At 37.7% G+C, this 13,671-nt stretch overlaps 1 protein-coding gene across 2 annotated transcripts in view; it reads right to left on the bottom strand.

Annotated features, from left to right (window-relative positions):
- LOC122567430 (hemicentin-2-like) overlaps positions 1-13,671 on the bottom strand; it is a 211,163-nt gene that overhangs the window by 49,827 nt on the left and 147,665 nt on the right. For both annotated transcript variants that reach the window (XM_043725919.1, XM_043725918.1), the window contains 2 exons: positions 7,926-8,137; positions 6,745-7,062 (listed from right to left, as the gene is read on the bottom strand). In XM_043725919.1, the coding sequence (XP_043581854.1) occupies positions 6,745-7,062; positions 7,926-8,137 (530 nt within the window). The remainder of the gene's footprint in view (positions 1-6,744; positions 7,063-7,925; positions 8,138-13,671) is intronic.

The raw sequence follows: 13,671 nt of genomic DNA, 5'->3' as shown, positions 1-13,671 counted from the left end.
ACTAAAAAAAGGATAAGAACATTTTCAATATATATTTCTTTAAAAAATAAAAATATTTGCGATTGAAGCAATAAAGTCAGTAATAATAGTATAACGCTTATTAAAAAATCATGTTCGTCCCTTTTGAGACAAATTTCTCTTTTAACAATGACTATAATTAAATAGATCGTATATCAAACTAATAGTTACATTTGTAAAAGAATCTTAATCCCAACAAATGAAAATTATAACAACCTGGTTTTTCCAAAAGTTACTTCAGGGCCTATAGGCCAATTAGTCTGAAATGGGTCAATATACTGAGAAAGAAATCACAGATTACCAAAATAAATCAACGCTATAGTTTCTTTCGCAAAAATATTTCACTTGGGCTATCAAACAGATTTTAATCGCACAAATTATCAATTATCTAGTAATTTATCGTTCTTCCCATTTTCTGTATTAACGACCATCATATATAACGTTAAAGCCATAAAAGATGAAAAACGTTCGAACACCAACTCCGTCATTGAACGAAATTCGAACTTGGCCACAGAGGCGAAAAACGGCGAGATTGACCCGGGGCCACTTTAATGAAAAACGATAAAGTTCTCCGGGAACATTTCTGGAAAGGAAGGAAGAAAATCGAAGTACATAGAAGAAGCGGAAGGATTCGCGAAAGAGCAAAGTTGCTTGGCCATCGAACACCATATCGCTCAAGGACATTTAATTGGCAATCGAATCGGTAACGCTAATGCGGGCTGAACAATTAAAAGAGAATTTATTGGCGGTAAACCAACCAGTACCAGGAACAGGAATGCTTATTATTATTTGTACTGTTGAATGAAACTTGCTACGGGCTGGCAATGCTTCGAATTAATAGCTATCAGCCGGGGGGAATATATGAAATTATAGCTGGTTATGTGTACTTCCCTATACCATTGCGCGCCACTGTCGAAATCGGCTAACCGCAAGCAGGCCGTGTTCGTACGTCTAAATTTATTTACAACCGTTCTTTGGCACGAATTAATCAAACGGCAGCTCGGCCGACCTCCATCCAGCTCTTACGCAGCGCAGGCAACGCTTGTCAATTAGAAATTTAGGGGATTGGTCTCTCTGTGAAACGAGATAATTGATTCCTACACGCGTTTCCTACAGTTGGAGAAATTCAATTCCTCTGATTATAATATCCGGTGATTTATCAGGGAAATTCGCAGTATCCCAATATGCAGCCGTGTACCTATTTATTATTGGTATGTGCAAATATTGTAATAAAGCAGCATGATATAAATTGTATTAGAGAATTTTCATTGATTACGCGAAGCTTGTATAGTAAAATGGTAGCGATTGGTCCAAAATCAAATGCCAGACGCTTTTAAAAAAATATTGATTTTAACTAAATTGGAACTTTTTATATTAAATTGTATCAAATTATTTATAGTAAATTAAATGGAAAATAAAAATTCAAAAACAACAGATTATCTTCGTGTTCTGCATTTCTATAAATTCATTTGAACTTGCATTTTGTTCCGTAATAAAATTTAATTATTCTATATAAAATTGAAATTTCAATGTTAATAAAACATAAAATATATTTATAATTGATTTAAACTTACATAAATATAGTTTTCAAAATTGCTTTATCACCGAATATTAATTTAAAACATACTAATTTTCATAAAAATTGGATATATTATATTCCCGAACGGAAGAAACTATTATTTATTACGATACGTATCAACATTAGATGTAGATTATCTTCTTAGAAATACATAATTGATTAATTTCATGTGCTACAATGCACTAGATCGTAATTTCCTGATAATTCTCTTAAAATGATACAGTCTAGATCGCAGTTCTTTTTATGCGTTTACGAAAAATTTAAAGCTGCCAAAAATACCTAGGATTCTCATAATATAAAAAAATGTATAAAATAACCAAGGTAACTTGTCAGAATATGTACATATTTAGCGAATGAAACAAATTTCTACTTAGCTCTCTTTTCTTTATTTGTCCATATGAAAATATGAATTTCCATAAATATTTGCATTCTAATACAGTCTCCTAGATTTCGGACATCTTATCCAAAGTCGAACAGCGTACCGATACGGCGATCGACAGGATCAGATACCGATGTTCGAGTTAAAAGCACGAACTGTAACTCAAGCTACTAATCGTTTCACGCGTGTTTACATTAACGTTATCGCTCGGTTCGAATAGTTTTACCCCTCGTAATGGTTACGACTCCCTAACCCTCGCCCTAACTCTATTCTTGCAAGTAAGGCAACGCTTCTAGCTTCTCCGGAGTGGAACACCCTTCAGCCACCGCTTGTACAATATATCTATCCCGTCACCCCAAGCAGCTCTTTGCACGGTAACACCTAAACGCGTGCCGCGGTCGTACAAGCGCGTATCCTTTAGCTCGTAGAAAGCAGAAACTAGCGGATAACACAATCGCACACATACATCGAGTGTCTCAATACTCATGGTACAATCGTCGAAGACGATTCTACATGTACAAATTAGTCGAAAATATACGTAACAATTTCTCATATGACCTTTTATTTTCGAGAAAATCGAGTTTGAAAATTTGTCAAATATATCAATTAATTTTACATTAGACTGAAGCGGATAATTAACAGGAGGTCGACCTACTTGCGAAGATAAGTCGAGAAGCGTAGAATAACATTTCTTCGCACGATGTTTCGTTTTTGAGAAAATTAAAGTCGAGAATTCTCATCAAGTACGCGTGTATCTGGCTAATTTTTAACTAAACACGATGAAACTCTATTTTTTTTTGGAAACGAGGCCTTAAACGAACAAATTTTATTCCGCATTTCTCGCTTATTTCTTCACGTAGAATCACTTTCATACCGACAGTAGTACGATTATACCGAGATACTCTGTCTTTGCCTTATGCAAAAATTCTGTTCTACATACGTATCTTCGATTTATTTCTTCATGTAGAATCACCTCCACGCTGACGTATCATGATTATTGGAACACTCTATATATACACATGCGAAGAGAGGCATATATATACTACACATACGACGCCTCGTCACAAGTATCGACCGACAACGGCTGAACACGCCAAGAGCTCGCGTAGAAACACGGAATCGAAGCCGCGGACCTAGAAAGCACGCGATCCACTGATCCGTCTTGCGAGAGGCGTTACTGTTATCTTCGCTGACCAATCTCGAGCGGACGACTAATAGGTTCAGCGCGTGAACACCTTGTCCTGGCAGGACCACGTGAAAAGGCGTTCGGTAGCGAGAGTCCATCGGCTCGGCTCAGGTCCGAGAAATCGTCGTGGCGAATTGTTTAACCGCGATGGTAGATAGAACGATAACCGGGGCAGAGGCCGATCAAGCCTCGGGTCAGGTGGCTTCGCGAGCCGCGAAGAATATTACTTTGAAGCGTTTATCGCCGGAATCTAGCACGCCGGATTTTCCTCTGATTCCCTAGCAGATTAGTTCGAATTGGACTTTAATTCTGATAGTCGTACGAGGATCTTTCTACCGTAGTACTGTTTCTTTCATGGCATGAATATTCTCTGGATTTTTCTACTGCAAATATTTATGTGGCATTGATCGATGTCGATTAAAAGCTAAATGGGACCAATTAAGTGTAACTGAGAAAGATATATTTTATGTATTATAGTGGCAAATAAAGAGGTGCTGATTTATGTAAAATTATAGATAAGTTGTTGATTAGTCACGTTATTCATTTGCAATTAATCTGCTGTTAAGAATACAATAAAGGTGTGAAAATATTTCGAGTTGCTTTCTCTGATTTATTATCTTTAGTTTTCTATCGTCGGATGGCTTTTGAAATTGTATGAAATGTAATGAAATCACGTCACCGCAATCTAGTCACGAATATTCGGAACATTACTGTGATTTTACGCGAGTCTAAATTTGAGAAAAGTGAAATGAAGGTTACCGGAGACGTTGTTTTAGCGTTTGAGGATACTTCAGATCCCCAAAGTCACCTAGATAATTTTTTAGCGCGTAAATTATTTTTAAGAAAACTGCAACAATTCTAATTCAATTCAATTTATAGAACTGATAATTCCTATAAATCTGGAATAACGAAACTAATTCATTTAAAGTGGCAGAGAAAATGTATCGAATCACACGGGATACTTTAGAGAAACGAAATGCCACCAAAATCTTTTTTAAAAGACTATATTTTATACACTTCCACCAATAAATCTCAGCCTAATAAATGTTTATCAGATTTGCTGCTTTTTCTATCATACGATGTTAAGCCTAATATTCTCTTCGCAAATGAAGAAAGCCTGTTCATGCACCATGGAAACTCCAGACGGCCAGCAAGGAAATACATACAGATGAATTCTCGAACGAGTTTCTTAACCCTTTCCCGTACTTTATCGAGTCAGACTCGCGATGAAGATTTTGGCCAAAACATGAATATCGCGAGTCTGACTCACGACCAGATACTTGGGCCAAACATAAATATCGCGAGTCTGACTCGCGACCAGATCCTTGGGCCAAATGTAAACATAACAAGCCAACGAAGTGGGAATGCGCGAAATGTAAAGTGGCTTTACATCTGCCAGGATGTTTTAAGAGGTATCATACCACGGAGGATTTGTAGAGTTTTACGTATTTCCTTTTTAGATATTCATTCAGTTTTATGATTAAATTTTATATAATTATATAATGTTATATAATTTTAAATAATTTTATGACAAAATATAATAAATTTATAATATCTATAAAAGTAAAAGCATAAGAGTTTACTCCCCCAACAGCATTATCGCGTAAAATTAACTATACCACAGGTATCGCAGGCATCTACGTTTCAGTTCGTATTGCGACTGTTTACGAGTATCAGTCTGGTCTGTTTACCGTCGATGTCTACCGCTTGGGCCCGAGTTTCGTTGAACTAAATGGCACGGGAAGAGGTTAATCGGTCTTTCATTCCTTTTTGCGTATGATCGTCTGAAGCCGTAAAAGACGAAACTTATTGCCGCGAGTCAAGCGTGTAAGTTGTATGACCTATGCGTTAATTCGCCGCAAAAGCAACTGATTTCTGTATAATTTCGTTGCGAAAGTTTCGACAACACGAACCAGAGATCGCACGAAACGCGCCCTGCGTCTCGTTAATGCTTACCACTTGACGTCACCGGTATCATGATTCTATCTACTTATAGCAGACGGAAATATGTAACCGTTTAGCCTGGTATTCGTGCGATTTCGCCATTATAACTGCAATTGTACATGATTTAGAGAAGCTGTTGAGGGAACATACTTTGTTGACTATGAAGAAATATCACGAGGTATTTAGAAAGGTGAAAGTGATATATGCATTCTATCTAATGTTTAATTTACGATAGACACGTAGTTCTTAATGTCATTTTCTCGGAGGGTATATATCCTTAATAGAAAATTATTTATATCGCTAATTCAGATTTATTATTATGTCCAACATTTAGACAAAAAATTAAATACTGTACTCAATGTGCTAAGTTGTATCACAACACATGTGTAAGAACAGAATTCTTTTCGATATTCGAAGCAGTAAGGATCAGAAAAATTGTTAGAAAATATTTTGATATGTTTCAACTCTTGAAACTAGCGGAATAATACGACCCAAGATAAGTTTGTCATTTTTCTGACACCAATAATGTCTGTGGAGACATAAGATCTCGTTATAAGCGAAATATAAAGTTAGCCAAGACCCGAAGCTCCTAATAAAGTCTAACGTTATAAGATTTTGATAGACTGTTTCCAAAATATATAAATCTTACAAAAATAATGAAATGAATATTTAAACGATTTCATTAGCCTTTTCTTCCTTATATGCTGTTTCAATTACAATTAAATTACCAACTATTCTATTTCTGGATCTTCTATCTAGAAATCTTCTATCTGAAACTGCACCAGCTTGAACGACACAATTATCTCCGAATTACGACAAGCACGATGTTGAAATTCTCGGAATGAGAATAGAAATAGAACCAATGATGAGATTAAAGGAGTAATGTCATTTCAAAATGCGACGAAGAGAAATGAACAAAAAGTCGAAGAAAGGCATTTCCACAGCAAAAAATGAAGATATCTTATTCGATTCTTTAGATACCTCAAAAATATTACATTTTCAATATAAAACATAAAGAAACATCAAAGCAAGTTGCTAAATTCTCTACTCTAATCCACCATTTATCCGAATTCCTTTCACTCCATTCATCATCCTATTTCGTTCATTCCCATCTGCAAATAAACGCAAGCTTCGTCTCAAAGAAAATTCTCATCAACCGATGGCAGCTACTTTCCAAAACACATTGTACTTACTAACGCCACCATAAACGCCCATATTAAAGTCTCGAAAGTATCTGTTGGAATACATCGGGACAACGTGGTATTGAAGCGCGATCCAGTCAAAACGTGCGTGGAAATTTTTTAATTACAGCTATCCATCACAGTTATTTTACGCATTAGCTTTGCTCTGTTCACTGGTAGCGCTTTTATGCTTTTAACGAACAAGAGATTAAAATGCAACAATGACAAATGTAATAACTAGACTACGGGAAATTTGAAAATGTAAAAATTCACAGAAAGTTTATAATCTGCAAAAATATATAAAACATCCGAAGCGTAATATCTTTTGCTAAATATTTAGTAGAGAAAACGATCTTCTGCTTGAGTGCAATTTTTTCAATTACACTCGTCAAAATACGAATATACGTAAATATCCGCGATCTGGTAATATGGTCGCGAATAAGATTCTGTAACTTACGATTCACATCGAGAACGACCAGCCTGGTTTGCGGCGACACAAGGTTAGTGTTGCTGGCCTCGCATATCAGGCGAGCCTTGAGATGTTGCCTTCCAACTTTAGGATAGGACAAGCGGTTAACCGTCAGGCCAGAGTCGGCGTTGTAGTGATAGGACTCGTCTATCACGGTGTTGTCGAGGTACCACGTCAGCTTCGGGGGCGGCTTGCCACCTCGTACCTCGCAAATCAGGTTCACGTCACTCCCCTCGTTGTATGGTTCCTCTAACCTCGAGATGTCCCTCGTCGTCCCGTCCAGTATCACCGGCTTCGACGGAGGCACTGTGCGAAACACACATACGTATGTACACATGTACACGTGTATATACAGACGCACAGGCACACAGAGGCAGCATGATTGAATCAGCGGAAATGCGGATTGATTATTTGTCCGCCGCTTGAGAATGGCTGATCTATCGCGCTACCTGCGTGCCGGCGTGATTTACTCGTGAAAGATTGATTAGGGCCAATTGAGTTCCGCTGATGCGAGTGATTTACCATTCGGTGAATACTCTTTTGTCGGCGATTACGCGCAAACCGTGGAAATGAACGGTTAAAAACCAGCAAATCCTGCTGGAATTCGTGTAAGCGTGAAACGGTAAATTGCGCAAGCCTTGGATGGTTCGTCTATCTCTCTTACTGGATATATAATTGTTCTTCTCGTTGCCAGAAATACGAACAATTTCGTGCAATGAATAGCGTAAATGAAGGTGTTCCGTGCAACGTTAGAAATATTTTCTAAAATGAATTCGATGAGATACGAAAAATGTAAATGTCTTGATCAAGACGATAGTTATGTCGTGTGGTTAGTACGATAGCTTATCTTTCTGGTTTGGAATCCAACTGCCATTGAGAAATTATTATTGTATGATATATCGAATGTGATTGTTAAATTATTATACTTTCAGGATTATTAATACAATTAAATTTTTTTTCATTTATATCTTTTCTTTCTCTTACTAGCGAACGTTACGTTGTATAGATTGGTAGATGTTTCAGTATTTCTGAAGGAAGATGTATAGCGTTACAATTCCGACGATTAAAGTATTAATTGCAGTATGAAATATTCGCTGAGACTTTTGAAGAATCGGAACAGCTACTGACGTTGCGCGTAATTTCTGATAAATGACAGGCGCACTACTCACTTATAACAGTCAGATTCATCTTCTGCTTTCTCGTCGGCGAATTCTTGAAGTCCACTCGACACCAATAGATCCCTTCGTCCTTCGTCTCCAACCGATCGATGCTGAGGTGAGCAGGATTCGATGCTGTGATAAAAAAAGCTCTTGGTCCTAACGCCGTCGGCGACGACCACAGGCGAGCATTGTTCAACTGTCGACGACCACGGACGTCGAAGCTGAAACCATCGGCTCTTTGTAGCAATGACAAGCATCCACGAAACGTTATTGTTTCTTATTACATTGTGATAAATTTGATAAGACACGATTACTAATGTAATCTTGCGATATGTTTTTCATTTTCTTTGAAAATCTGCGAAAGAAAGATTTATCAAACAACCCATATCGTAACGAAAGGATTTCAAGTACTGCGAATTTCTTCGCGAGAATGTTTCTGCTGGATATGAGTCAGTACTAAAATCTCATGGAATTGAGACGAGAATTTTCATGCAACAAGCACTTGTAATCTCGAAGATCCGACAGTCGACAACGGTCTTCGAGTCGTCTAGCGTCGTAGACTTTACTTGGTGTAACGTGCGAACTTGAGAACATGCTTGCGCGAGCTTATCGCTCCTGAAATCCTCGACGATTCCGCCTTCGATCTAGCTACGAATCTTGAAATCATTGGTAACACGATTATGGAGTGAATAATCGTGTCTCTCGAGTCTAATTGAGCAGGAAGGAAAGCTTCCATTCGAGAAACTTAGTAATGTTCGAAGTTTAATCATATGAATATTAAGTAAGTGTAAAGTCTTCTAAAGCGTAGATGACAAATGTATAGCTTCCCTTGTTATATACTATCGATCTGCTAAAACAGCGACGAAATTAAAAAATATAAATTTAATAGAAATTTTGAAACAGAATTAGTCAATTAGAATTTAGTCAAAGAATTTTCGTTTATAATTTACAATTTAGATTGTATATTTTGATATAATTGAAATTTTTATACTACTGTTACCTACTATTTGAACGATTATTTCCTATTGCAAAGAATATCGTCAAAAATCGTAAGATATAATAAGATCTTCGAATAATCCTTTCTGAAGGACGATAGTCGTATGTAGATGAAATCACAATGTTTTCCGTTTCTCAAATATCGAAAAACATATTTTTTAAACACCCGAACAAGATTCTATTATTTATAACGTAATCCCGATATCGAGGCCAGGGTCCAAGTCCAGTCACGATTTAAAATTCTTCGCTGTACCGTGAAGGATCTTAGCGGGAGAAGCATAACGGAATTAGGATGCGGACAGGACAAAGAGGTAGGCGTATACGTCGAGTCTCGTCCGGGGAGCTATTCTCCGCGCATGATTGCATATTAAACAGTCAAGGACGAGGGAGCCGCGAGAAAGGAGATGATTCCGCGTGTGGAAAGACAGACGGAAGTTTCGGGAAGATCGAAAGACAACGAGACGTTAAGCCTTACTCCTTTCACTCGTCTCTACCTGTTTCTCTTACCTGGTATCACGACGGTGAAGAGGAAGAGAGAGACAGAGAGAGAGACAGAGAGAGATGGGGGTCGAGAATGAAAGAAGTGGAAATTGGTAGGAGGCCGAGGAACATGGAAACCGACGGTTCCTCACGAGCGACTAAAAGTTAAATTGCGTTCCACGACTGCACGGGAGTTCGGATTTCCGCTCGTGACTGAATATTCCCAAAGCTATCCCACTCTGCCGGCTGCTTCCGCGGCATTGACGTTGAAATACGATTTAATTCTTCCACTTCGCACTTCCAACAGACGAGGAAAGCGCTTCCGTGACGTGCCGCCGCCGTCCGGACGTCCGTATGGTTGCTTGCCTTGAGGCCGCCGCACCATCGGCCCTTAGGGCTCCTCCACACTGATGCAACGTATCACACACATACATATACGTATACATATGTATAATATGGATCTCTACATATTTCCTATCCCTCGTCTCCTTTCAGAAAATCACCAGTTTTCCATCGGGGCTGAAACGATTCTTGGATATAACGCGTTCATTCCTTCGTTCGATTGGCTTTCGACGAGCGATAACCCCGCAAAGCGATTCCTAGCTATCAGTCTTCCGACTCTTGGCTGAATCTTCGGATCGATCGACGGTCTCTCACGTGCCTCGTCGATCACCTGACTGATTCGCGGAGATTTTCGAAAGAAGAATCGCCGATCGAACGTTCCTGAACGCGGCGTTGCATAGAAATCGGGACGATCCGCGGCGAAAACCCTCGTTTTTATTGGAAATCACAAGCGCTGGATTCAAGAATTGCAGCAGGACTCGACGCCTGCATTCGTGAATGCACGGCGAACTATCTTACTATCGTAAGAACTGCTCCCCTGTGGTCTGTATGCAGCATATTGCTCCTCTTTGATTTGCTGAGTTTCGGTTTCGTGATTATCTGCAACGTTCGATGGCGTATCTATGGCTCCTTGCTCTAAGTTTGTAAATTTGGTATAAGAGAGTATTGTTAAATGAGAAGCATTTAGAAAAATGTTCAACTCCTTAAAAGTGTAACGAAATGAGTAGGATAAATACGATAAAATAGATATTTTAGTCTAAATTCATTCTATTAGTAAATTTGCATTCATGAGGACACGGAACGAATTCTTGTACAATATATAATTTGGTATAATAATTATTCTAGTAATTTTTATTATATACGTTCTAAAGAAATACTTATTGAACGAATATCTACAAAACAGTGACTTCAGACGTTGCAAGTTGCAACATATTGGACTATTTTTTCCCTGTCTTCTGCCAGAACACGCTCTTATCTTTTGTTTCCCTACGGCTTCGATAGTAAACTATTAACCCTTTGGCGAAAGAACGACACCAGGACGATCATTCGTATAATGCAAGCGATTTAGAAGGTTTCTAAGGGGAGTAGCGTATGAAATTGGACAGATTCAATTCGATGGAACGATGTCCCTTAAGAGCAATTCAGGACGCTGTTCGGAGATCTCACAAATATTACGGAAAATTTCATAAAAAGCTGACGGTGACCGAGTCTAAAGAAAATACGGAAGAGTGGAGCAGCAGTAGGAACTGGAGAATAAGAAGGAAGAAAACGTAGAAATAAGGTCAGCCAAGAAAACGAAGTAGATGAATCGATAATCGGGAGAATCGAATGAACGAAACGTCCTGACGGGGTAAAACATTCAAGTGACCGAATAAATCGGTGTAATAGGATTACAAATGAGATTAAGCGGCAACTACACGACGGGGTTAACACGGGTGAGGTGATTTAAACGGGTGAGAGGGTAGATTTAAAAACGTTAACAACTCAGTCAAGTTAACTCGTAAAAGAGATTCCAAATATAATATCATAATTCGTCGGAGTTTTACGACGCGACATACAGAGAACTAGATTTACATATAAAACAAGCCAGCGCTTATCTCCCGACATGGGTTTGCTCGAGGGCGGAGTAGCGTTTCGTTTCGTTGGATTAGTCAAAAAATTACCCCTGTTTATCAGGTATAACAGTGCTTAGTCATAATCACAGGAGGTATTCGCTTTCTCTTTACAACATACGTTTTCATTATGCCGCATTAATTAAAGAAATCTGAAAGGTTATTATTTCTCGTATTATACGAACGAACGAATAAATTTGGTCTACATTGATAAACAGAGTATAAGCAAGGTGTAGAATATTATACAAGCCATATGGAAAGGACGTGAATGATTTACATTGTTAAGGAAATAATCATTTCTGTTATTATAGGGAGTAGAAAATAGAAATTAAAGAAACGAACGTGAAGCGTAACGTGATAAAACGAAATATCAATTAATATTTCATTTACATCGAAGCTTTAAGCAAAATTTGGAATTTGAACGGTTATTGAAGAGATTAATTCAATTTTATTTGTTATAATTATGTGCGGAAAAGAAACGTGATATTTGCATTGCTATTGAAAAGTTTGAGCTGTGTACTTCTATGTGCTATCCTAAAGAATTCATATCCAATGTATATTATTTAACGGCAGATTATCGCTGACTAAGACTAATTGTAAAGAAGGTTATACAACATAATTAGGGAGATTATTAATCAAATTACAAATTATGCGCTACATTTGGAACTAAAAGCACCTCTGATGTGTGAAATGAAATAATTAGTCTACTCTGATCTATTTATATGCTAAATATTTAGATATTTCGCATAATTAATTAGCAAATAATTTACAACCGCTTATAAACGATTACATCGTATAGTGAATAGATTCGTATGTTTGACAAATAATAATTTCGATTTTGCGGTTTCTTTGTAAATATACTATGTGTAAGATTATAAAGAAATAACTTTACTTGAAGCTATAAAAATATATGTTGGATATAAATTGTTAAAAGAAGACATGTAAGCTAAGTCTATAGAAGATAACAAATAGATGAAGTTTAAAATTCTTCAAAACTTAGAAGTTTGACGGATTTCTTTTGGAATGGTAGGGATTTAACGTATCCTTGCAATAGACGCGACATTCAATAATATACGTATGATATGATAACTTAGAGGTAGTTTTCACGTTTTACGCATCTAAAATCTGCACTTTTGTACGTAAAATACACGCACTATTTTTATACGTCGTAGAATTGGTATAAACCGATCGCGAATGTTAGCAATAAAACATCGTATAGTACCAGATTTTGTTAAGAATTTATGAGCTATTCATAAAATCGTATAATTTCGATACAGACACCCGGCTTACATGTTATTTCAAAAACACAACTTTCTATATATCACTGAATTTCTCTCTATAGCAACTGAAACAGAACAAATAAAATGTAATAATAAAAAAACCAATTTTTAAAAACAGAACATTCGATATGCTTCATTTCATAATACATCTTTATAAAACCTAGTCTTTTTCCCTTTTTCTTTTCCTTTTGATATACTTTTTACATTCTTGAAAATAAAAAAAAAACTTTTTAGGGGTTTAAATACACGTACGATTGTTGTTAAACCCATTGAGTAAGTCCCGGTATCAATTTCAAATTGATTTAAATTGTAATTATTCCTCAAAATAATTAAAAAATCGAATTCTCAATTCATTTATAAAAATTCTGATGAAAAGCTTACCATCGCTTTCACATCGCACCGTTGAAGAGAGGGTGTGCGATAACTTGAGGAAAACAAGAGAAAGCCGAAGAAACGATATTCGCCATTTCGTGTCTTTAACAGTCTGGCGCACGTATGATAAGCGAGCTGGCACGTCTCGTAATAAATATTTTACTGCCTCAGTCGGAAAAGGGTACGCGGGGAGGACAGGAAGAAAAGCTCGTCGAGAGGATACAAGGGGTGTCTGTCTGCCTCTAAATTTAAAGTTCCCTCTCTAGCGGCGAGGATTAAACTGACTTTACAACAGGCAACGACCTATGCCTCCAACCATCCGATTCAACCCCTACATCGCTTCTGCTAGGGATGGAAGAGAAGAAAACGGTGGAAAAACTCGAGACGATGCATCGCCACCACCACACATATCTTACACCTTATTACATTTCTTAAATATGACCCGACGGGCAGCAACGTCGACTACCCCCACGACCACATACCCCTACCCTATGATAGAGAGTGTCGCGCTTCTTCGCGAAAGCGACGAGCTTCGAAGGTTTGCGGGCCAAGCACCATTCTATATGCAAAATTTCACGGGTCGCGGAAGCGAAATAGCGAGTCGGCAAGCAAATGAAGTTCACGGTGGAAAATAACGCGAGGAATTTCTGGACCGTCCCTTCTCCATCCCTA

This window comes from Bombus pyrosoma, linkage group LG5, assembly GCF_014825855.1.
Source record: "Bombus pyrosoma isolate SC7728 linkage group LG5, ASM1482585v1, whole genome shotgun sequence".
NCBI classification, from domain to species: Eukaryota; Metazoa; Arthropoda; class Insecta; order Hymenoptera; family Apidae; genus Bombus; species Bombus pyrosoma.
This window is presented reverse-complemented; position numbering and strand designations above follow the sequence as displayed.